The sequence below is a fragment of the Cetorhinus maximus genome, chromosome 19 (genome assembly GCF_964194155.1).
Source record: "Cetorhinus maximus chromosome 19, sCetMax3.hap1.1, whole genome shotgun sequence".
In the NCBI taxonomy this organism is placed as follows: Eukaryota; Metazoa; Chordata; class Chondrichthyes; order Lamniformes; family Cetorhinidae; genus Cetorhinus; species Cetorhinus maximus.
This window is the reverse complement of record NC_135897.1, coordinates 18,415,842-18,441,270: the sequence shown is the minus strand read 5'-3', so window position 1 is coordinate 18,441,270 and position 25,429 is coordinate 18,415,842. Positions and strand designations below refer to the sequence as shown.

Sequence of the window (25,429 nt, the reverse complement as noted above, 5' to 3'; positions counted from 1 at the left end):
CCTCAACTTTTTACAATTCAGATAAATGACTTGGATGAAGGAACCGAAGAAATGGTGGCTAAACTTGCTGACGACACGGCGATAGGTAGGAAAATAAATTGTGAAGAGGACGTAAAGAGGATACAAAGTGACATAGATACGTTAAGTGAGTGGGTAAAGATCTGGCAAATGGAGTGTAATATGGGCAAATGTAAAATTGTTTATTTTAGCAGGAAGAATAAAAAAGCTTATTATCTAAATTGCAGAGCTCCAAGATTCAGAGAGATCAGGGTGTTCTAGTGCATGAATCACAAAAGGTTAGTATGCAGGTGCAGCAGGCAATTAGAAAAGCTAATAGGATGTTAGCATTTATTGTGAGGGGAATTGATTACAAAAGTAGGGAGGTTATGTTTCAGTTGTACAGGGCATTGGTGAGACTAGATCTGGAGTATTGTGTGCAATACTGGTCTCCTTATTTAAAGAAAGATGTAAATGCATTAGAAGCAGTTCAGAGAAGGTTTACTAGACTAATACCAGGAATGGGCGGGTCATCTTATGAGGAAAGACTGGACAGGTTAGGCTTGTATTCACTGGAATTTAGAAGAGTAAGAGGCGACTTAATTGAAACCTTTAAGATCCTGAGGGGCCTTGACAGGGTGAATGTGGAGAGGATGTTTCCTCTTGTGGGAGAATCTAGAACTAGAGGTCACTGTTTAAAAATAAGGGGTCACTCATTTAATACAGAAATGATGACAAATTTTTTCCCTGAGGGTTGAGAGTCTTTGGAACTCTCTTCCTCAAAAGGTGGTGGAAGCAGAGTCTTTGAATATTTTTAAGGCAAAGTGAGATAGATTCCTGGTTAACAAGGGGTGAAAGGAATGAGGGGTTGAGGTTACATTCAAATCAGCCACGATCTTATTGAATGGCGGAGCAGGTTCGAGGGACTGAGTGGCCTACTCCTGCTCCTAATTTGTATGCTCATATATCCCAAAGCGCTTTACAGCCAATGTTGTAATGTAGGGATATCATGAAGTTATTAATGTACAGTTTTGGAAATTTCTTTTTAAAAATAGAGGTTTAGTCTCTGGGTGTGGCTGTGTATGTCTTAATTGCACTAAAGTCAGCTAGTCTGGGTGCTTTGATGTATGCTAGTTTTTGTAAGAGAGGTAGGGTACATTTGCAATTTGTTGAATGGAGCATTCAATAAGACGAGCGAAATCTGGCACCTAGCTAGCAGACACCAAGTAATGTCTATATTACTAATAAAATTGGTACAATGAAAAGGGTTTTATTATTAGAAGTGGTGGAGTTTAAGGGGCTGGTGATACAATGAGAATTTACATTCAATGAGTTTGCTAGGTATAACAGACAGCAGTTTTGTATGTGCAGGGCAGAGGCAATTAAGATCAAAGTAGCTGTAAGCCTTCAACTGTCTCCGTATGAACCAAAGTGAGAGGAACCTCATTTTGAATTTGTAAGGTGAAAATGCTTTACCCAGTGTCTGGCTAAGTCTATGGGTTGCTGTTGCCTTAATAGAGATTACTTTGGGAATTTGTTAAAAGTTATGATAGTAGTCATTTGTAGCCATGTGTAAATATAACTTGTGTAAATTAATAAATGTCTCATGTATTTTGATATAAAACCTCTCAAGAACCAGTTGTCTGATTTCTGAATTTAGAATTGCATTTCAAACATACAAAAACAAAATATAGGTTATGACAGTTGTTTAAAGCTTCCCTCTGGGATTTTTAAATAACTCAGCTTTAATAACTGCTGGGTCATAACAAGGGAAAATAACAGTCAATTTACCCCATAACAAGCTCAATTATGCCCATCTGAGGTGGCAGACAGGATCTCCATTCAGTGTCTCACCTAAAAGACTGAACATCCAAAAATACAGTATTGCCCTCGAGTGTCAGCCTAGATTATTATGTTGAAGTACAATAGCAGGACTTGAGCCCACAACTTTTTGTCTCAGAGGTGAGAGTGCTATGAACTAAGCCTCAGTTAACACCTTAAAAGATGGCTGCAGTTGGATGCTGGGGAACGGAGTTTGTAGTGGGGACCAAAAATAATGCCTTACATCTTCCCAATGTTTAATTGGAGGCAATGCTGGACAAGCAATTTGACCAACAATTTAGAGACAGTGGAGAGATTGAGAGAGGTGGTGATGAGACAGCTAGGTGTCATCACTGTACATGTGGAAACTGATGTGTTTTCAGATGACGTTGCCAAAGGACAATATGCAGAAAAATATGAGAGGACTAAGGATAAATCTTTGGGGGACACCAGAGGTAACTGTTCAGAAGCAGGAAGATTGGCCATCACAGGTTATTCTGCGGCTACAATTGAATAGATAAGAATGTAACCAGGGGCAGCAGTTCCACCCAGCTGGATGATAATGGAGAGGCAATGGTGGAGTAGGCTTTGGTAAACTGTGTCACTGGCTGCAGGTTGGTCAGAAGGACAAAGAGAGAAAGTTTACCTTTGTCACAGTCATATAGGATGTCATTTGTGACTTGTTTAAGAGCTGGTTTGGTACTGTGGCAGGTACAAAAAGCTGACCAGAAGAAAACTGGCACAGATTTGGTGACAGCTCAACTCAACCCAGCCCAGCCTCCTGGACAGGCTCAGTCTCCTGGCATTACCTGAGTCTGAGGAAGCTGCATGTGATTAAAGTTTCCACTTTTATTTTGAGTATTATTCATTTATCAATTTTAATCTTTAACTCTTCAAGGACTTTGATGATTAAAAAAGAGATTGAAGATGGGGTGATAGTTTGCAAGGATGGAGGAGTTCAATTGTTGACTTATTAAGGAGGGGGTGACAACGGAAGTTTTGAAACCGGGAGGACGTACCTGAAGAGAGAAAACCATTAAGATCAGCTGATGTGGCAGTCAGGAAGGGGAGCTGAGTGGTCAGCAGTTTAGTAGGAATAGGGTCGAGGGAGCAGGAGATGGGTCTCATGGACAAAGTGAGCTGACAAGGGCATGAGGGGAAAGGAGATAGGAGAGAAAAAGAAAGATGTGAGTTCAAGTTGACAAAAAGGGGGAACCTTGGAGGAAGTTCGGCCCAGTGGGCTTGGGGGAAAAAGGGAAGTGGTAGATGCAGCTGGATCAGACGGTTTCAACCTTAGTGACCAAGTCATTAGTTCATCACTCAGGGACTAAGGGACACAGATTTAAGGTTTTAGACAATAGATTGAGGGGAGAATGAAAGGAAGAGCTTTTTAACACAGCAAGTGGTAATGGCTTGGAACTTGCTGTCTACAAGGTGGTGGAAGCAGAGAGGGTCAATGATTTCCAAAGGAAATTGAATGGATGCTTTTGAGGAATAAACTTACAGGGCCACAAGGATAGAGTGGGGGAGTGGGACTGACTGGATTGCTCTACAGAGATTCAGCATGGGCCAAATGGCCTTTTTCCATGCAGCTATAACTCTATCATGAGCTCCTCAAACTTTTTGGAAGTGAAGATGGAGCAAACAGGGGAGAGGGGTTTAAGACAACAGCATGCAGTAGAGAAAAGAAGCCAAGGATTGTCCTTGTATTCTGACATGATTCTGGGAATAGTGCACAGTTTTGGCAGACAAGAGCCAATGGTGCTTTATTGATAAATTAACCAAGTCCTGATTGGATAAAATCCCTGGGCTGGATGGACTGCATCAAACATACTAAAAGTTCGGGAGGAGATAACAGAGGCACTATAAATATGAAATTCATTTGGAAAGGGAATAGTGTCAGGGAACTGATGAACAGATAATATGATTTCTATGCTTTAAAACAGTGTTAGAACAAGTTCAGTATTCTATTGGACAGTAAGCTTCATGTTAGTGGGTAGAACGATAATAGAGCCTTCATTCAAAGCTGTAGTGGACAAACATGCATAATAAGCAGTCAGCATGGACTCCGAAAGGAAAGGTCATGCTTGACCAACCTTCTTGAATTCTCTGAAGTAATAGGAAGATTAGACAAGGGTAATGCCTCTGAAAAAGTACTGCAATGTAGACTCAAGGTCAGACCATGTGGAGTCAGGAGATAAGTAGCAGAATGGATAACATGCTGACTACATAACAGAAAACAGAGGGTAATAGTTATAGGCAGTTACTCAGACTTGCGGAAGATGGAAAAGTGGTGTTCTAAAGGAATCAGTGTGAGAACCATTGTTGTTTACCATTTGCATAAATTATTTGGATTTGGGAATCAGAAGTACAATTTTAAAATTTACTGATGACATCAAATTAGGGGTGCAACTAATACTAAGGAAGAAAACTACAAAATGCAAGATGACATTAATAAAACCGCAGAACTTGTGCATAATTAATAGATAAATTTCAATGTAAGTGAGTATGAAGTACATTTTGCTAGGATGAATGAGGAGGTAACATATTCTTTAGGAATTAAGAGTCTAAACCAGAGCAGAGGGATCTGGGGCTATGATACACAAAATCACAAAGCAGTCTTGAGGGTTAATAAGGCCATAAAAAACATATAAAACATTGGGATTCATCCCTGGAGGGATAGAACTGAAAAGCAGAGAAGTCATGTTAAATGTTATGCTATGCTAAAAGTTATGCTAAATGTGTATAGGTCACCAAGATGCAACAAGTACTGTTTACAGTTTTAAGTACTGTTTACAGTTTTGGCCACCATATTATAAGTGGCAAACAGAGTGCTACTGAGGAAACTGAGTGCAGACCTGGAGTTTGGTGAGTAGGGGAGTTTGGTGAAGGGGGCGAAAGAGCTGCTTGTTTTCTTTTTCTATTTTTCTCACCCCGTAGGAATTGGTTCTTACTCTACAGGGAAAGGAGTAGCTGTTTGGTGAATATCTGATAAATGGGTGAGTTCTATTTTATCCCTAAGGTTTAAAATAGTACACAAATTGGTGGTAAGGTTAATAAGATATATAAAAAAGCAACATCATAAGTGAATAATAAGTAATTATTTAAAACACATTAAAGATGGCAGGACAGGTAATGTGACAAGGCTGTCGCATGTGGAAACTCCTGGATAACAGTGTGTAATCACATCTGCAGTAAATTTTTGCGGTTCGAGGAACTTTGGCTTAGAGCCATTGAGCTGGAGGCAGAGCTGCAGACTCTGTGACACATCAGGGAGGTGGCAAGTTACCTGAATGCTTTGTACCAGGAGGCAGTCACACCCCTGAGGATAAGTTCTTCTGATTTGGTCAGGGACAGAAGGGTGTTACTGCGGGTGAGACAGGTAAAGGGACCCAGGGGGCAGGAGTTCAAGCCTCTGCAATTGTCCAATAGGTTCAAGATTCTCTCAGCTTACTTGGATGAGAGTGGAGGCTGCAGGGTGGATGAGAAAACTGACTGTGGTACAGGAAGCCATTCAAGTGGGGGCACCGAAAAGGAATATAGTGGTAGTGGGGGACAGCATAGTGAGGGGGACTGACACTGTTCTCTGCAGCAAAGAGCGAGAGTCCAGACAACTGTGTTGTCTGCCCGGTGCTCGGATTTGGGACATCTGCTCAGGGCTGTGGAGGAACTTGCAGTGGGAGGAGGAGGATCCAGTTATGGTCCATGGAGGTACCAATGACATTGGTAGAACTAGGAAAGAGGTTCTGCGCAGAGAGTATGAGCAGCTAGGCACTAAATTAAAAAGCAGAACCTCAGAAGTTATAATCTTAAAATTAGAGAGATGAATACATGGTTCAGAGACCGGTGTGGGAGGAAGTGGGTTCCAGTTTGTGGGGCACTGGCACCAGCACTGAGGAAAGAGGGGGCTCTACCGTTGGTACAGTCTACATCTGAACCGTGCTGGGACCAGTGTTCTTGCGAATCGCATAACTAGGGAAGTAGAGAGGGTTTTAAACTAAATAGTGGGGGTAAGGGGTCAAATATGGAAAGGTGTGGCATTTTAAAGAGACAAGGTGAGAGGGAAAAATAATGTTTTGGGAAATGAGGGTCGGAGAATGGCAGGAAATGACAGAAATGCACAAAGAATCAAGACTAGATGATACAAAGGTAACAGAAAGACTAAACTAAAGGCTCTGTATCTGAATGCGCATAGCATTCATAACAAAGTAAACAAATTAATAGCGCACATTGAAGTAAACAAATATGATTTGATAGCCATTGCAGAGACGTGGCTGCAGGATGAGAAGAATTGGATCCTGTACATTGAAGTGTATATGACATTCAATCAGGATAGGAAGTTAGGTAAAGGTGGAGGGGTAGCACTGTTAATCAAGGATGGCATCTGGGCAAAAATTAGAGTTGGCCTTGGTTCAGGAGACCAGGATGTACAATCAGTTTGGGTGGAGATGAGGAATAGCAGGGGAAATAAGTCACTAGTGGGAGTGGTCTACAGGCCCCCTAACAGTAACCATAATGCATGACAAAATATGCAAGAAGAAATACTGGGTGCTTGTGATAAGGTACAGTAATAATCAGGGGTGACTTTAATCTACATATAAACTGGAAAAATCAGATTGGCAGTAGTAGGCTGGATGAGAAGTTCATAGAATGCTTTTGAGATACTTTCTTAGAGCAGCAGATTCTGGAACCAACCAGAGAGCAGGTTGTATTAGACTTGATAGACTTGGTAATGTGACAGGATTAATTCATTACCTCAGAATAAAGGCACCCCTTGATAGCAATAACCATAATATGATTGAATTTTACATCTAGTATGAAAGGGAGAAGAGTGGGTCTAAGACTAGTATTTTAAACAAAATAGGGGCAACTATGTACACATGAAGCTGAGCTAGCTGAAATTAACTAGGATACTAGGGTAGAGGATAGATCAATAGAGAAACAGTGGCAGACATTTAAGGGATATTTCAGAATACTCAGAATAAGTACATTCATACTATAAAGAAACATTCTAAGGGAGGACCCACCATCCGTGGTTAACTAAAGTAGTTAGGGAAAACATCAAACTTAAGGGAAAAGCACATAATTGCGCAAAGGTGAGTAGCAGGTCAGATGACTGATCAGAATATAAAGAATGGCAGAGAATAGCTAAAAGGCTTATCAGGAGAAAGAAATTGGAGCATGAGAAGAAGCTAGGTAGAAATGTAAAAATGGATAGTAAGAGTTTCTACAGGTATTTAAACAGGAGAAGTATAGGTAAAGTCGGTCCTCTAGAGAATGAGAATGGGGAGTTAACAGTAGATAATAAGGAAATGGCTGATGAAATGAACAAATATTTTGCTCCTGCCTTCACTATAGAGAATACAAAAAACATTCCAGTAATAGCTGTGAAATCAGTAGGTGGAGGGGAGCGAGGAACTTGGTGAGATTGGAATACTAGGAAAGCAGTACTGAGCAAACTGATGGAGCTGTGGGCAGACAAGTCTCCTGGTCCTGATGGACTCCATCCTAGGGTCTTAAAAGAGGGGTCTAATGAGGTAGTAGATGCACTGGTGTTAATTTTCCAAAACTTCTTCGTTTCTGGAAAGGTTCCATCAGATTGGAAAGTAGCAAATGTAACCCCTCTATTCGAATAGGGAGGGAGGCAACAAACTGGAAACTATAGCTTGACATCTATCATGGGGAAGGTGTTAGAATCGATCATTAAAGAGGTTATAGCTGGTCACTTAGAAAAACTCAAGGTAATCAGGAAGAATCAGCATGATTTTGTGAAAGGGAAATCATGTTTGGCCAATTTATTGGAGTTCTCTGAAGGAGTAACATGCGCTGTGGATGCAGGGGAGCCTGTAGACGTACTGTGCTTGGGTTTCCAGAATGCATTTGATAAGGTGCCACATCAAAGGTTATTGCAGAAAATAAAAGCTCATGGTGTGGGGGGTAACATATTAGCCTGGATACAGGATTGGCTGGCTAGCAGAAAACAGAGTATGCATAAAAGGGTCTTTGTCTGATTGGCAGGATGTAACAAGTGTGGTCGTGCATGGGGTCTGTGCTGTGGCCTCAACTTATTACAATTTACGTCAACGACTTAGATGAGGGGAGTGAAGGCATGGTAGCTAAATTTGCAGGCCACACAAAGATAGGTAGGAAAGTGTGTTGTGAAGACATACGGAGCTCGCAGGTTTGATATAGCTGGGTTGAGTTAGTGGGCAAAAATCTGGCAGACGGAGTATAATATGGGAAAATGTGAAGTTGTTCACTTTAGCAGGATGAATAAAAAAGCAGAGTGTTACTTAAACGGGGAATGACTGCATAATTATGAGGTCTAGAGTCACAGAGGTCTACACCACAGAAAAAGGCCCTTGGCCCATCGAGTCTGCGCTGGTCAAGCAAGTACCTAACTATTCTAATCCCATTTTCCAGCACTAAGCTCATAGCCTTCTATGCCATGGCATCGCAAGTGCACATCCAAATGCTTCTTAAATGTTGAGGGTTTCTGCCTCTGCCACCCTTTCAGGCAGTGAGTTCCAGATTCCCACCACCCTCTGGGTGAAAAAATTCTTCCTCACATCCCCTCTAAACCTCCTGCCCCTTACCTTAAATCTATGCCCCCTGGTTATTGATCCCTCCAACAAGGGAAAAAGTTCCTCCTGTCTATCCCATCTATGCTCCTCATAACTTTATACATCTAGATTGATATCTGGAATGAGGGGGTTGGCTCATGAGGGTAGGTTGGACATGCTGGGTTTGTTCCTACTAGAGTTTACAAGAGTGAGGGGTGACTTGATTGAAGTGTGCAAGATCCTGAATGGTTTTGATAAGGATGTGGAAAGGATGTTTCCTCTTGTGGGTGAGTCCAGAATTGGAGGGGGGGTGGGGGGGGGCACTGTTTTAAAATTAGGGGTCGCCCTTCTAGGACAGAGATGAGAAATTTTTTTCCCTCGGAGGGTTGTGTGACTTTGAAACACTCTGCCTCAGAAGGCGGTGGAAGCGGGGTTACTGAATATTTTTAAGGCAGAGGTAGATAGATTCTTGTTAGGCAAGGGAATCAAAGGTCATTGGGGATAGATGGGAGCGTGGAACCCAAAACACAAACTGATCAGCCATGATCTTATTGAATGGAGGGTAGGCTCGAGGGGGCCGAATGGCCTACTTCTGTCCTGTTTCCTACGTTCGTAGGATATGGAGAGGGTGCAAAAAATATTTTATACGGATGATATCAGAACTGCGTGGTTACTCCTATCAGGAAATATTGTGTCAGTCTGTTGGTGTGCTGTACTTTCTATGTGATTCTTATGTTTTGCTTACCTTTTACTGTTTTCGCGAAAACATACTTCTCTTTACTTGGGTCTTTTTCGTCAACTAAAATCCCATGAAAGATACGACCAAAAGTACCTGAAACAACAGAAATCAATTTTAAAAAATACATACTTATCAAAGGGATATTTAATGAGCTGAATTAATTCAGCTTCAGTTTTAACCTTCCAGATTTGTGCAAAATATTGTTTTACTGAATTCATCCTGGGGTGAAACCATTCTACCATTTGAGAGTGCAATATTCTCAGCATGTCAATTCCACTGTGTCATATTTCCCTCTCATTTAAGTCACATATAGTTACTTAAATCAGCCAAGCTGGAGTAGATATTTTTATTTTCTGGCCTCATGTAAACCTAATCCTGTGCTACCCCACAAGCAGACTTGGTTCGTTACAACACTACACATAGGTCCTTAGTGTTCTGCACTCTGACTGTGGTGATGGTCGCTCATGATTTTCCTTTTAATCTGCCTTGGGGTCCACAGCCTAGATTGCCTTCTGACTTGTTCTGTAGCCTCCCATTGTAGTGCATAAACAGAATTGGTAATGTCAATAGGGTCAAAAAGAAATGAAAAAAAAACAAATAGAGGAGTGAAAGAACATAATGTGCACAATAGACTGAAGAGCAAGACTGAACAAGGAGGTATGAGTGCATTTTTCCAAGAGTAAGCCACAGTACCATTAATGCAATTAACAGTGAAAAACAGTGAGGTGGAACTGAAGGATAGACATCAATTTATATATCTGTATATTATGCTAGTTTTAAACAGAGAAGATTGAAAAGTAGCCTAATAAATGGAATTGCATAATTTAAAGCCATGTAATGACAAATCTGTAGTGTTTAATATGATCCCTCTCGCATGCGAAGGGTGCCATATATCCCTTGCACAGTGAATGCTGACAGGGATCATTTAGCACTCTGAGGTTGGATTACACAAATTTGGAAGATTGTTCTGCCACAGGAATTCCTTTTACAAGACAGAACATTATCAAAAATATATTGGCCAAGCAGGAACATATTTTATAGTGGATGTACGTCACTGAATGTAACTGCAGCTCTTCAAGCTGTCACTAAGTTAACAAGTTCATTCAGGTTACAGAGCTGGTATGTTTTAACAGTGTTTTAACAGTGTTGTCACAGCACAAATTTAGTATTTAAGCACCAGTATCTAGCTACTCTAATATGCTTTCATGTTGTGCATTACAGTGCTTGTTGGGATGTTCAAATTGCTCCCATCAGTACCAGCACAAGTAACACACCTGTAAACACTAGTACTTCCCTGTAGAAATATAAAATCATGAAAACCTGTGCAAAATAAAACCTAGGTTTGAAAATCCAAACATTGAAATTTGCGCTTCTGGACATTTTTCACAGTTCAAGTGTACATGACATCAAAATTTCACATTTACACTTTTTATGATAATCTCAGTAGTGTTATTGCCTATTTTTAAAAAACAAGTTTATGGTCCTCTAACAGTGCAGTCATACTTTCAGGCTTCTACCAAAGCAAAGATATGACCAAAAGTACCTGAAACAAAAAAAAAATTAAGAAAAATACATGCTTACCAAAGGGATAGTTAATTAGCTGAGTTAAGTCAGCTTCAGTTTTAACTATCTAGATCTGCACAAAATATGTTTTATGGAATTCATCCTGGGGTGAAGCCATTATACCATTTGAGAGTACAATATTCTCAGCATGTCAATTCCACTGTGTCGTATTTCCCTCTCATTTAAGTTACATATTGTTACTTAAAGCAGCCAAGCTGGAGTAGATATTTTTATTTTCTGGCCTCGTGTAAACCTAATCCTGTGCTACCCCACAAATAGACTTGGTTCGTTACAACACCATACATAGGTCCTTAGTGTTCTGCACTTTGTGATCGTGGTGATTGTAGCTCATGATTTTCCTTTTAATCTGTCTTGGGGTCCACAGCCCAGGTCTCCTACTGACTGTTCTGTTAGGCTCCCACTATAGCACACTGTTTTCCACATGGACTGCAATGGTTCAAGGCGGCTCACCACCATCTTCTCAAGGGCAATTAAAGATGGACAATAAATGCTGGCTTAGCCAGTGACATCTACATCCTGAGAAAGAATAAAAAAATAAACAACTGGTTATGTCAATAAGGGTCAGAGAAATGAAAAAAATAGAGGAATGAAAGAACAGAATGTGTCAATAGACTTAAAAACAAGACTGAACAAGGAGGGATGAGTGCATTTCTCCAGGGTGAGTCGAGTATGAAAAGCATACAACATTTATACAGGGGGTGCCATCTCATCCTCATACATCTCAAAGCCCTTTCCACCCAATTAATTCACTTTGATATGTAGTCACTGTTAGGCTACCTCCAAATCTGTGCCTACCTTTTCCATAATTCCATGTTCAAATCCCTCCAATCAGATTTCTGACACACCAGACAGTGGTGAAACATCCCTTGTTAAAGTCATAAATAGCATTTTTTGTGACTGTAACGGTGATAAACTATCTCATCTCATCCTTCTCTAGTTATCTGCCGCCTTCGACATATTTGATCACACCTGCCTCCTCTATCGTCCAGCTGGGCGGAACTGGTCTAGCTTGCCTCCATTCTTATTTATCTAATCAAAGTCAAAGAACTACCTGCAATGGTTTCACTTCCCACTCTCACTGTTATATCTGGAGTTCCCCAAGGATCTATTCTTGACCTACTTCTATTTCTCATCTACATATTGATGTCAGTGATCCCCATTCCTTCCAATGTGCTCGGTTTTCTGTTTGGTACAGCTGTTTAAAGGTGCTTGTCATGAAAGACAATGGAGTGGATTAGGTGAATTCCTCTTGCAGAGAGCTGGCATGAACATGACGGGGCAAATGGCCTACTCCTGTGCTGTAACCATTCTATGATTGTATGCTACCCCTCGGCAATCTCATCCGAAAATACTCAGCTCTAGCTCAGCATAACCTCATTGTACCCTTTAACCGTCTCTGTCAAATAGCTTGTCTGAAATGTGATATTGGATGAGCAGGAATTTCCTCCAACTAAACAATGGGAGGACTGAACCCATTGCTTTTGGTCCCTGACACAAATTCCATTCCCTGTCCAGTGTTTCCATCCCTGGTAACTGTCCTAAGCTCAGCTGACTGCAACCTCTGTGTTTACGACCATATGGTATCATAGAAATTTACAACATGAGGCCATTCAGCCCATCATGTCTGTGCCGGCTGGCAAGTAGCCATCCAGCCTAATTCCACTTTCCAGCCCTTGGTCCGTGGTCTTGTGGGTTACAACATTTATAGTGCATATTCATGTACTTTTTAAATGTCATGAAGGTTTCTGTTTCTACTTCCTTTTCAGACCCCCACCCGCCCCACGCTCTTTGTCTTTAAAGGAACATACTTGCTCTGGCCTCTCTATCTCTTCCCCAAATACCTGCCACTGATTTACATTCAAGTGGCTGTTTCGAGCCCACTTCAGCTAAATCACATCCCATTTTTGTTCTTCAGTTCCAACCCATATTACCACATTTGATAATCCTTCCATCATATCATCCCAACTCAACAGCTATAATTGTTTCTCTAATGTTATATCCCAGCTGATGTTACTACTGTACAAGTCAGATCCCGGCTTGATGGATCTTAACTTTTATTTTTTGCTTAGAAAGGTGGAGGGCGGCTACTGAACAGAATCACAGGAGTCAGCTGATGAACTTTTAACAAAAGAATAAAACATTTATGAAACAAGATAAACTATATTGCAATACCCCTTAACTCATAACTATACCATTACAGATATATACAGATTCGGAGCTATCTTATACTCTCATGTTCACAATAGGTACACAGTTCATATAAACCAACAGGCAACCTGTGGTCAGGGACACCACACTCTGAAACCAAGTAACAGATACTGCCCCAAACAGATGCTATTGATCTCTCATCAATGCCCCCGAGGCCCTTGTCACACTGTGCGCCAACTGGTCTCACTGGATTCTGTCTTTCATATGAGGGTTTCCAATCTCCACTCTCGAAGAACCCGCTTTGGAATCTTCTCTAAAATGACTCTTTCTCTAGGACGTCTTCCACAAGGCTCCACCTCCAGGGTTTTAAACTCTCCTTCCGGGATTCCTCTCCCCTGGATCACCACGTTCATTCAAGCTTCCTTCCAGGCACTTGCTGTCAGACTCAACCGTGCCAACAAAACACCACTGCTTCACATGTCCATAGTAAAGAGTTATAGAACTTTGGCTGTCTCCTTGGATCTTCTGGTTTCTCGCAAGCCTATTTTGCTTTAGATCTGCGTCCTGCAGCTTTCTATCTTTAAGCTTGCAGCCTTCCTCTCTGCTCCTTATTTTCACTTCCACTGAACAGGGTCTTGCTCCAAATTCCTGTCTTTGTCCTTTGACTTAAATGACTTATTGGGGTTTCTCTTGTTTTCCTTGAGGAGCTGCTTCTTGCAGTTACCTCTCCAAGTAGACTGCTGACAACTTGGTATCTCCCCTGAGATCCAGAACTCACTTGACATTCACCGTTATTTTAACTTTAGAGCAACTCATCGAAGATTCTTAGACTTATTTTCCTCAGCAATCCGCTAGTATGTCCAGCTAGAGAGAGACTTAAACTGTTCCTTTCACCTTAAGAGCATAATCACCAATCGAACTCAAGCTGCTTTCGGTTTCTGTGACTGTGCGTCCCTCTCTCTGGACCCCTGTTGCTAGGCAACAGCAGTTTTTTTTTAAACCTTGTGTTTGTTTTAATTCCCCTTCAAGAGTCATAAAATCTCATGAGAATGCAGGCATCTATTAAAGTGTTACCAAAACTCAAGCTCCCTCCCACCTTTCTTAACATACAAATATAGGTATACAAATTAAACTTAAAGCTAAAACTCATTCCTAACACCCAAATATAACTTACTTAATCTCTAGTTCCTAACAAATCAATATTGCAACCCCCCTCCTTTTTATCCCTTTAGCTCTTTTTAAAACCATGTAACCAGGGATGTTGTGTTGCTATTCCTGTCCTTCTTTCATTCATGTCTTAGTAACAGTTATAACATCATATTCCAAACGTGTCAATCTGTGCTCTTAGCTTATCTGCCTTATTCCCTATGCTTCTTGCATTGAAGTATATACCATTTAGCACTGTCAAACTGTCTTCTTGTCTATTTTCTAGGCTTTGTTTCCTCTCTCTTCCAAACACGCTAATTTTTCTGCCTTCCATTTCCAACTTTTCTTCTCTCCCTTCTGTATCTGCTCTCAAGTTCCCATTCCCTTTGTCAAGCTAGTTTAAATCTCTTCTCAATATCACTGGCAAAAACCTGTGCAGATAGTGCAGAGGTGCAACCTGCCGGATTGTAAAGGTCCCACTTTCCCCCCAGAAGCAGTCCCATTGTCTCAGAAATCTAAAGCCTTTCCTCCTGCATCACCTCTCCAGCTACGTATTCATCTGCTCTTCACTATTTCTGTACTCACTAGCATGTGGCACCTGGAGCAATCTGGAGGTCACTTCATTTGAGATCCTGCTTTTCAATCTCTCTCTCCTAGATTTCCAAACTCTGCCTTCAGGACCTCATTCCTCATTCTGCCTATGGTGTTGGTACCAAAAAGAGCCACGACCGTTAGCTGTTTACTTCATTCCTCAGAATGTTCCACAAACGCTCAGTTACATCTTTGACCCTGACACCAGCGAGGAAAAATACTATTCTGGATTCACATCTGCGGCCACAAAAGCACCCGTCTGTTCCCCTGAGGATAGAGGTGAAAAGCCAACGGTCGTGGTTCACATCGGTGTCAACAACATAGGAATGAGATCCTGAAGGCAGAAGTTAGGAATCCAGGAGAGAGAGATTGAAAAGCAGGACCTCAAATGAAGTAATCTCCAGATTGCTCCTGGTGCCAAATGCTAGTGAGTATGGAAATAGGAAAGAGCTGATGAATACGTGGCTAATGAGACCTCTACCACTATTCCTCTTCCACTCTTCTTCCTCACTATTGTCCCCCCCCACAACTCCCCACTACTCTTTGCCCCTGTGCAGCTGAGCCACCCATGGTGCCATTGTCTTGGCTCTGGTTGCATTCCCCAGAGGATGCATCATTCTCACTTGTATTTAGAACTGAATACCACTTGGACAGTGAGAGGCCTCATGGGATCTGTGCCCTGCCTGCCTGGTCCTTCTTGCCCTCCTGGCAGTCAACTATTTCCTCTCTGCCTTCACATTTTAAGATGTGGGGTGACAACCTCTAGAAACATGCCACCATGGTCCAACTTTTTCAGTCTCGGGATCACTGGAGACTGGATGTATGACTGAAGATGTCTGTCCAGGCCCTTGTGGAAGTCCTGATGCGCTGACCCCCGTGGGAATTGTCTGGAAAGTTTCAACCTACAACAGCCAATTCCCTGCTCCCTGGGACCCTCCGCTCTCTGAGCTAGAGTCGGAGACTTTGGACAGTTCCAATGTACTTACGTGGATAGTTACCTCGGAAATGTTAGCCAGATTAATGCCTGGTCTAACATCTTAGTAACTACACAATTGACCCTCCCAATCATCCCCCCGACCACGTCCCCACCAGGCCCGGTCACCACACCCACCGACACCCCCACCCAACCAAAACACTAGCCCAACCCAACCAAAACACCACCCTCACCAGAACCAACCACTTCCCCGATTTGACTGTCCCCTCACCCGCCTACACACCTCTCCCACCCGAGCTGCCTGCACCCAACTATGCACTTAGCGCACCCACCCTCCCCGTTCATCCACTCACCCATTCACTCACATTCAAAGTTATGGTAACTGGTGCCATTAAAAAGGGGCATGTCCTATCTTCACCTGACTCTAATCTGCTTTGATGGAGTTCCCTGATGGACACTGTCCCTTGCATTTCTGGAACATCCAGGCTCGGAAAGCTTGGGAAGAAATGCGGAGTAGCATTAAGTCGGGGGAATTTATAAGTGGAGCCACAATCTAGCCTATTCTCTAGAGACATTTATTGTTAATCATGCAATTTGCATACCATTAACAATAAGGATATACAGGTGGAGGGTATCGATTGGTTAAGTGCAGTAAGCAGATATAGAGACTTGGTCTTGTGGTGCAGTGATGGCATCCCTACTTCCGGGCAGAAGCTCCAGGTTCAAGTCCGCGCCAGGACCTGCTGGCCACGGACAAACCATTCATGATGTGGTTCAACCAGAGAGTGAGCTCGGGAAGATAAACTTAAAAAAAGACAAAAATTTGACCCCTTAACTACATCAAGAAATAGGTGTAAAGAGAGACTTCTGGGACACTGGTGTTGGTTTGGGCAGGGGGGGGGGGGGCGAGGCAAGCACTTGGAATTTTTGCATTCTGAAATAAATATAGCATTATGTAAAAGATTCACATCTTGTTTCCTACTTCAACTGGCTTCAGGATGAATTAACAATTATCAGCTAATCACCAGGTCTCGCTCTCTACCGCTCCCTCACTTGGACCACTCCTTGAATTGTAAAAGACCAGGATTGTACCTTTTTTCTCACTGCGCCAAATTCCCTCACTCACCATATTCCCCAAATTAAGTATTCTGTCAAAGAGATATACGTTTGAGCTAGACTCCATGCTAATTATTTATATGTCCATACTACTCACTTGGAGCTACTTCACCTGCTCAACATCAACCTTCCATAGTATCAGTGAATGCTGCTGTTTCCAGGCTGCTCCTAAACTCCAAGGTCAGCTCAACTAAGGAACCTCATTGTGAAGTTTGTAAGGAACTCTCCCAAGATTATTTCATCATCTCTCACATTCCCTACTTTCTTCTCCCTACACCAGAGCTGGCACTGACACAGGCATTTCCTCCACTAAAGCAAGGAAAGCAGAGGAACTGATGGCATCTATCCTGAATTCCTGAAGAACTTGAGACCTAAGAGGCATGACTGGTTGGCTCCTGTATTTACTAACATCATACAACTGGCGTCATTCCATCAATCTTGAGAGAGGCTAAAGTCATTACCTCGAGCTGGGGAAACTTGATGACCAGGCTAGTTATTTCTGCTACGTACCTCTTACAAAATGTCTCCTCCTGGCCAGGCTCTCTTTATTGGTGAAGCCCAACCTCCCTAAAGGACAAAAACAAAAAACTACTGCGGATGCTGGAAATCCAAAACAAAAACAGAATTACCTGGAAAAACTCAGCAGGTCTGGCAGCATCGGCGGAGAGGGAAAGAGTTGACGTTTCGAGTACTCATGACCCTTCAACAGAACTAAGTAAAAATAGGAGAGGGGTGAAATATAAGCTGGTTTAAGGTGGGGGTGGGGGGTGGGGAGAGAGAAGTTGGGGGGGGGTGGTTGTAGGGACAAGCAAGCAGTGATAGGAGCAGATAATCAAAAGATGTCACAGATAAAGGAACAAAGAGGTGTTGAAGGTGGTGATATTATCTAAGAGAATGTGCTAATTAAGAATGGATGGCAGGACACTCAAGGTACAGCTCTAGTGGGGGTGGGGTGGAAAGACTAACAAAGTATTAGTTGTAGATTTAAAAATAATGGAAATAGGTGGGAAAAGAAAAATCTATATAAATTATTGGAAAAAACAAAAGGGAGGGGGAAGAAACGGAAAGGGGGTGGGGATGGACGAGGGAGTTCAAGATCTAAAGTTGTTGAATTCAATATTCAGTCCGGAAGGCTGTAAAGTGCCTAGTCGGAAGATGAGGTGCTGTTCCTCCAGTTTGCGTTGGGCTTCACTGGAACAATGCAGCAAGCCAAGGACAGACATGTGGGCAAGAGAGCAGGGTGGAATGTTAAAATGGCAAGCGACAGGGAGGTTTGGGTCTTTCTTGCGGACAGACCGCAGGTGTTCTGCAAAGCGGTTGCCCAGTTTACGTTTGGTCTCTCCAATGTAGAGGAGACCGCATTGGGAGCAACGAATGCAGTAGACTAAGTTAGGGGAAATGCAAGCGAAATGCTGCTTCACTTGAAAGGAGTGTTTGGGCCCTTGGACAGTGAGGAGAGAGGAAGTAAAGGGGCAGGTGTTGCATCTTCTGCATGGGCATGGGGAGGTGCCATAGGTGGGGGCTGAGGAGTAGGGGGTGATGGAGGAGTGGACCAGGGTGTCCCGGAGGGAACGATCCCTACGGAATACCGCCGGGGGGGTGGTGAAGGGAAGATGTGTTTGGTGGTGGCAGCATGCTGGAGTTGGCGGAAATGGCAGGGGATGATCCTTTGAATGCGGACGCTGGTGGGGTGATAAGTGAGGACAAGGGGGACCCTATCATGTTTCTGGGAGGGAGAAGGCGTGAGGGCAGATGCGCGGGAGATGGGCCGGACACGGTTGAGGGCCCTGTCAACTACCGTGGGTGGAAAACCTCGGTTAAGGAAGGAGGAGGACATGTCAGAGGAACTGTTTTTGAAGGTAGCATCATCAGAACAGATGCGACGGAGGCGAAGGAACTGAGAAAATGGGATGGATCCTTACAGGAAGCGGGGTGTGAAGAGCTGTAGTCATGGTAGCTGTGGGAGTCGGTAGGCTTGTAATGGATATTGGTGGACAGACTATTACCAGAAATTGAGACAGAGAGGTCAAGGAAGGGAAGGGAAGTGTCAGGGATGGACCATGTGAAAATGATGGAGGGGTGGAGATTGGAAGCAAAATTAATAAATTTTTTCAGGTTCCGACGAGAGCATGAAGCAGCACCGAAGTAATCATCGATGTACCAGAGAAAGAGTTGTGGGAGGGGGCCGGAGTAGGACTGGAACAAGGAATGTTCCACATACCCCATAAAGAGACAGGCATAGCTGGGGCCCATGCGGGTACCCATAGCCACACCTTTTATTTGGAGGAAGTGAGAGGAGTTAAAGGAGAAATTGTTCAGTGTGAGAACAAGTTCAGCCAGACGGAGGAGAGTAGTGGTGGATGGGGATTTGTTCGGGCCTCTGTTCAAGGAAGAAGCTAAGGGCCCTCAGACCATCCTGGTGGTGGATGGAGGTGTAGAGGGATTGGACGTCCATGGCGAAGAGGAAGTGGTTGGGGCCAGGGAACTGGAAATTGTTGATGTGACGTAAGGTGTCAGAGGAATCACGGATGTAAGTGGGAAGGGACTGGACAAGGGGCGAGAGAAGGGAGTCAAGATAACGAGAAATGAGTTCCGTGGGGCAGGAACAGGCTGACACGATCGGTCTGCCGGGACAGTTCTGTTTGTGGATTTTGGGTAGGAGGTAGAAGCGGGCCATCCGAGGTTGGGCGACTATCAGGTTGGAAGCTGTGGGAGGAAGATCTCCAGAGGAGATGAGGTCAGTGACAGTCCTGGAAACAATGGCTTGATGTTCAGTGGTGGGGTCATGGTATAGGGAGAGGTAGGAGGAAGTGTCTGCGAGCTGATGCTCAGCCTCCGCGAGGTAGAGGTCACTCCCTAAAGGTCAAGCTGGTGCAGTGTTAGTGAAGTGCCTGCATTTATCACCTACACTGATACTGATTTACTAACACATGCTCAAGACAGGTGTTGCACTCCTCAACCTCTCATCCGCATATGAAACTGTGTGGCAACATAATCTTCCTTTGAAAGCAGCAGATTTTTCCAGTGCTAGGCTACAAAGCTTCTCCCTTCTGCAATGCTTAGCAATCGAAGATATAGGGTTTCATACAGTGACCAAGGAAGTGCCACAATGACCCTGAAAGATGGGCTTCCCCAAGGTTCCTCTTCAACATCTACGTGAGTGAAATGCCTCCCACCAACTCCAGGAAGTTTGGCTTGGTAGATGATCTGGCTCGTGTTACCCAAAGAACCAACCTTGAGGATCTTAACAGCACCTTGTCCCATGAAGCAATATTTCAACTATTGGCATCCCTACCCAAACCCAACTAAGACCACAGTCACTGCTTTCCACCTCAGCAATTGTCAGGCTGACAGCGAACTCCTGGTCTCCTTTTGTGGCAAATCAGTAAAGAACTATTTATATCCCAAGTACCTTGGAGTCACCCTGGCCCATAGCCTCAGATACTGCAAACACCTGAAAAAGTCACAGAAAAGACCAGTGCATGCAATCTTTGTACTGCGAACCTAGCTCTTTTGTACACTTCAGCAGAACACTGCTCCCTTGCGTGGACAGACAGCAGCCACACAAAACACAATGTGGATAATCAGTGGTACACTGAAATCAACAGTTGTACAATGGCCTCCAGTCCTGTATAATATCCCACCCCCTGAAATGCAGCAGAAGGCAAATGCAGAGATGAGTTTGGCCGCATTAAAGCCAACTCAGAACTACCAATTCCTGAAACCTTCAGGGCCTACTGAATATGCAACTCCAATCATGCAAACCTTTCTGGAGTTCGACCAATACTTGAGTGATGCAGGTTTTGACAAAAAGGACAAATGACGCAACCTCTGGGCTGACACCAATAACACCAAAAAGATTTGGTGAATGATCCAACAATAGAGCCTCCAGGGTTCAACCTCCCTCAGACTGTGATCTGCACTCAACAGGATCCGCACTATCTCTGCAAGGCCATCACACCTTCTCCACAATGAAATTTCAAGGATAGCCCAGCTTGCAACTGTGCTCACCCAGGTCAGACCGTTGGCCACATTGTGGATGAAAATTTGCCACAGGATTCACTTAGCAACATACTTGGACTTAGACTTGTAAAGCTGCAAGATGTCATACACAAGAAAAATATATATCTGCACTGTGGCTACTTACTTCCATCTCCGTAACGTCGCTCAACTCCAACTCTCCCCAGCTCATCTGTTGCTGATGCCCTCATCCATGCCTACGGTCACGCTCCTGGCTGGTCTCCTATCTTCCACCCGACATAAACTTGTGCTTTTCCATAACTCTGCTGCCTGCATCTTAACTTGCTCCAAATTTTATTCACACATCACCCCTGCGCTTGCAGATCTTCACTGACTCCCTGACCGACAGCCACTTAATTTTAAAATCTTCATTCTTATTTTCAAATGCCTCCATTGTGTCACCCCACTCTGTGTCGTCTCCTCCAGCCCAACAAGGCATCAAGATCTCTTCATTACTCTAATTCTGCTCCCTTGAGCATCCTTGATTTTAATCCATCCACTACTGATGACTGTCCTTTCAGCTGCCTTGGTCCTAAATTCTGGAATTCCTTCCCTAAATCCCTTTGCCTCTCTAGCCTCTTTAAAGATGCTCCTTAAAACTTCTCTCTTTGATCAAGCTTTGGGTTAACTTTTCTGGTTTTTCCTTGTTTTTATTCGTATGGCTTGTTAAGCACAAGACACTACATAAACGGAAGTTTCTGTTGGTGTGATGTTTGTGGGCAGATGCAGTAGTTAGTTTGCACCCAACATCCCACAAATATAACAAGTGAGATAAATGATCAATATGATTTAGTTGGCAATGGCTTAGTATTATTCAGGTCTGTAGGAAAACTCCCTGCTCTTCTTCAATTATTTTTTTTTGTTCAATCGCGGGATGTGGGCTTCGCTGGCTGGGCCGGCATTTATTACCCATCCCTAATTGCCCTTGAGGTGATGGTGGTGGGCTACCTTCTTGAACCGCTGTAATCCATGTGGTGTAGGTACGCCCACAGTGCTGTTAAGAAGGGAGTTCCAGGATTTTGATCCAGCAACAGTGAAGGAACGGCGATATATTCCCAAGTCAGGATGGTGAGTGACTTGGAGGGGAACTTCGAGGTGGTGGTGTTCCCATCTATCTGCTGCCCTTGTCCTTCTAGATGGTAGTGTTCGTGGGTTTGAAGGTGCCGTCTAAGGAGCCTTGGTGAATTTCTGCAGTGCATCTTGTAGATGGTACACACTGCTGCCACTGTGCGTTGGTGGTGGAGGGAGTGAATGTTTGTGGATGGGGTGCCAATCAAGCGGGCTGCTTTGTCCTGGATGGTGTCGAGCTTCCTGAGTGTTGTGGGAGCTGCACTCATCCAGACAAGTGGCGAGTATTCTATCACACTCCTGACATGTGCCTTGTAGATGGTGGACAGGCTTTGGGGAGTCAGGAAGCGAGTTACTCGTTGCACGATTCCTAGCCTCTGACCTGCTCTTGTAGCCACAGTATTTATATGGCTAGTCCAGTTCAGTTTCTTGTCAATGGTAACCCACAGAATGTTGGTAGTGGGGGAATTCAGTGATGGTAATGCTATTCTCTCTCGTTGGAGATGTTCATTGCCTGACACTTGTGTGGCGCGAATGTTACTTGGCACTTGTCAGTATCTGAGGAGTCGCGAATGGTGCTGAACATTGTGCATCATCAGCGAACATCCCCACTTCTGACCTTAGGATGGAAGCAGCTGAAGATGGTCAGGCCGAGGACACTACCCTGAGGAACTCCTGCAGTGATGTCCTGGAGCTGAGATGACTGATCTCCAACAACCACAATCATCTTCCTTTGTGCTAGGTATGACTCCAACAAGTGGAGAGCTTTCCCCCCTGATTTCCATTGACTCCAGTTTTGCTAGGGCCCTTGATGCCACACTCTGTCAAATGCTGCCTTAATGTCAAGGGCAGTCACCTCAACAGTTCGACTCTTTTGTCCATGTTTGAAACAAGGCTGTAATGAGGTCAGGAGCTGAGTGGCCTTGGCAGAACCAAACTGGGTGTCAGTGAACATATATTATTGCTATGACCCTTTCCATTACTTTACTGATGATTGAGGGTAGACTGATGGGGTGGCAATTGGCTGGGTTGGATTTGTCCTGCAGACCTTCAAATCCCTACACATGATGGGGCCTCATTATAACGTCCCATCTGAAAGATGCCACAGCACCAGCAATGCATAACTCCTTCTGTTAACCTTCCAAGTTGGACTACAAAGTGAGCTAAGCCAAAAAAAAGGCATGTTGCTTCCCAGGAGGCTGCTTTACCCCAGTTTGAATTTGCAGAGTGCAGCATAATTCTAGTATTTGAAATCATTAAGGAAAGCAGTTAGTTAACCTCCAAGAAACAACAGCAGTCTACATGCTAATAACAATTTGAGTCTATGCAGATCTTTGAGCTTAAAGCAGTTTACATTTTCCAGCTAGAGGCTCAAGAATGAAGACTGATGCAGACAAGCTTTTACATGTCAAACAATGACAGGATTATGCCGGATAGGTTTAAGCTTTCGGTATACAACATTTGCTCAGGAAGTTCCAGGATCAATTTTCAACCTCTGTTAGCTGAATGCAGCTGCATTGCGGCACTATCATTTGCCTAAAAACTTCTAGGTCACGGACGGAAAACTAGTCAGTAACATTGTCCTGATTATTATCCAACGGTCCGAGATAGAAGTGTGGGTGCCAGATGAGGGGAGGATCAAACTCAGCTGAGCTGCACTCTAATGCGCAGTCACAAGCACAGATTCCCTAGGGCTATGTGCAGAATGGTCATTTAGATACACTTACCAGAGAGAACTGTAAAACCACACTTCAGCAAAGGATTCTGTTTTTTTTTGTCTCAGATTACTGGCGTTATACTATTTGCTCCTTTTGTACGTGACTGATATAGGCATCCCAGGAATACAAACAATATACAACACATGGGTTTTTTATTGTAACTTGAACTGAAACATATATACACACCATGAGTACAGGAGCACGATTTACACAACTCTAAGTGGCTGTAGACCAGCAGAGTAAGTTACTTTGCCAATGTCAACTCCTGGGTGATGTGAGATGTGACATCACTTCCTACATTGACACTCAACTCTCTTAAAATGATCCCGCAACATCACCCCTCTTTTTCAAAGATTAAAAATCTATCCTGTTACACAGAAAACATACTTACAATATACAATTATGTTGTGGTTCAGAATAATGATACAGGAATAAGGTAAAAAGTAATTTACAAGTACACAAAACTAAAAATCTCAAAAACATAGGAGGTATACTTATTCGACCATATCTTGTGATCGCAAGCTTCTGCTCAGAATTGTGATCATCCTCACAACTGTTCTGATTCACTGACAACTCAGAACTTTTGTTAACCTGTTCTTCATCTGCACACATGCCATTCATGTCCTCATTGTCAAACCTTGTCCCATGACACGACATGAGCGTCAGATGCATTGACATCGTATAACTCTGAGTTGACTTTGGTTCCGTCTAAGAATTACACCATTAGGTGTCTTGACCTCATACGATCTGGGCTGGTCATGGATCCTAGCAAGCTCAGCAGGGTGTTAAGTTCCCTACGAATAATTGAAAACTCTGACCTTCCGTTCTACTCGCAATCGAGCCAATTCTGGTCCTGCTTGCAACACCTTAATTTTCCATCGTTTGGAAAGAAGTACATCTCTTCCTGTTGAAAACTTAGAAAGATGAGACTGGGCAGGGTAGCTACTGCCTGTCTCCCAAACATCAACTCTGCAGGCGACGGTATATCCATGTCCGAAGGAGTCGGTCGGAGGTGCAGCACTGCAACCTCAATATCTTGCCCTGTCTGCCTATAGTTTAAAATGAACGATTTGACAATATGAACCATGTGTTCAACCATACCGTTTGACTTTGGATAATGTAGCGGCAATGCCATATGACCGACTTCCCAGCTGGCGCACATGTTTTGAAATGGTCTACCAGTATATTGCAGCCTGCTAGTTAGTGGCAATAATGTTTTCTGGCACGTCAACTAAGCTAAAAAGAGTACTTGATGTATCACGTAACTTCCCGATGACCGGAAATTTCGTGAAGTAATCTGTAACGAGAAGAAAATCATTGCCTTGAATGTGAACTAAGTTTCTGCCAATCCACACTCATGGGCGTGGAAGGATTTCATGCGGAATCAAGGGTTCCTTGATTTACTTGATAACTTTGACATGCCTCACAGGATATCACTGTTGATTCCTGGACAGTAAACTGTCTGCTCTGGCAAGGCGTCTGATACATTCAATCCCTAAATGCGCTTGATGTAATTGGGTTAGAATATCAGAATGCAAAGCTTCGGGGAGCAGGCCTTGTTTCACTTTAAAAATCACCCCACAGGATACCAAACTCATCTCCATATGGCCAGCAGCAGTGTAAATGTTCAGTTACTTTCTGTATGGTGTCAGGCCATCTTTCCATAACCTCCCTCCACAACAACGATTGGGTAGGGTCACGTGCTGTCTCATCTCTTAATTGCTTGCATTTGGCTGGTTGAAAATTCACAAGGTCGATCTTCAAGACATCTTCAACTTCAACACCCACGCTGTGGACATGCAAATCCAGCTAGACATCTGCATCTTTAATTGTGTCAGGCAGCCTGCCCAAGGGGTCCGATGTAACCATTATGCTGCCTGGTTTATATCAGACATAACAATTGTACATCTGAACCTTCACTAAAAGCCTCTGCAACTGTAAGGAGTACTTGTAAGTGGTTTGCACCATATAGTTTCCAATGGCT

General features: G+C 43.4%; 1 protein-coding gene across 4 annotated transcripts in view; it reads right to left on the bottom strand.

Annotated features, from left to right (window-relative positions):
* ryk (receptor like tyrosine kinase) overlaps positions 1-25,429 on the bottom strand; it is a 359,220-nt gene that overhangs the window by 141,395 nt on the left and 192,396 nt on the right. For all 4 annotated transcript variants that reach the window (XM_078563543.1, XM_078563545.1, XM_078563544.1 and 1 more), the window contains one exon: positions 9,127-9,213. In XM_078563543.1, coding sequence (XP_078419669.1) covers positions 9,127-9,213 — 87 coding nt within the window. The remainder of the gene's footprint in view (positions 1-9,126; positions 9,214-25,429) is intronic.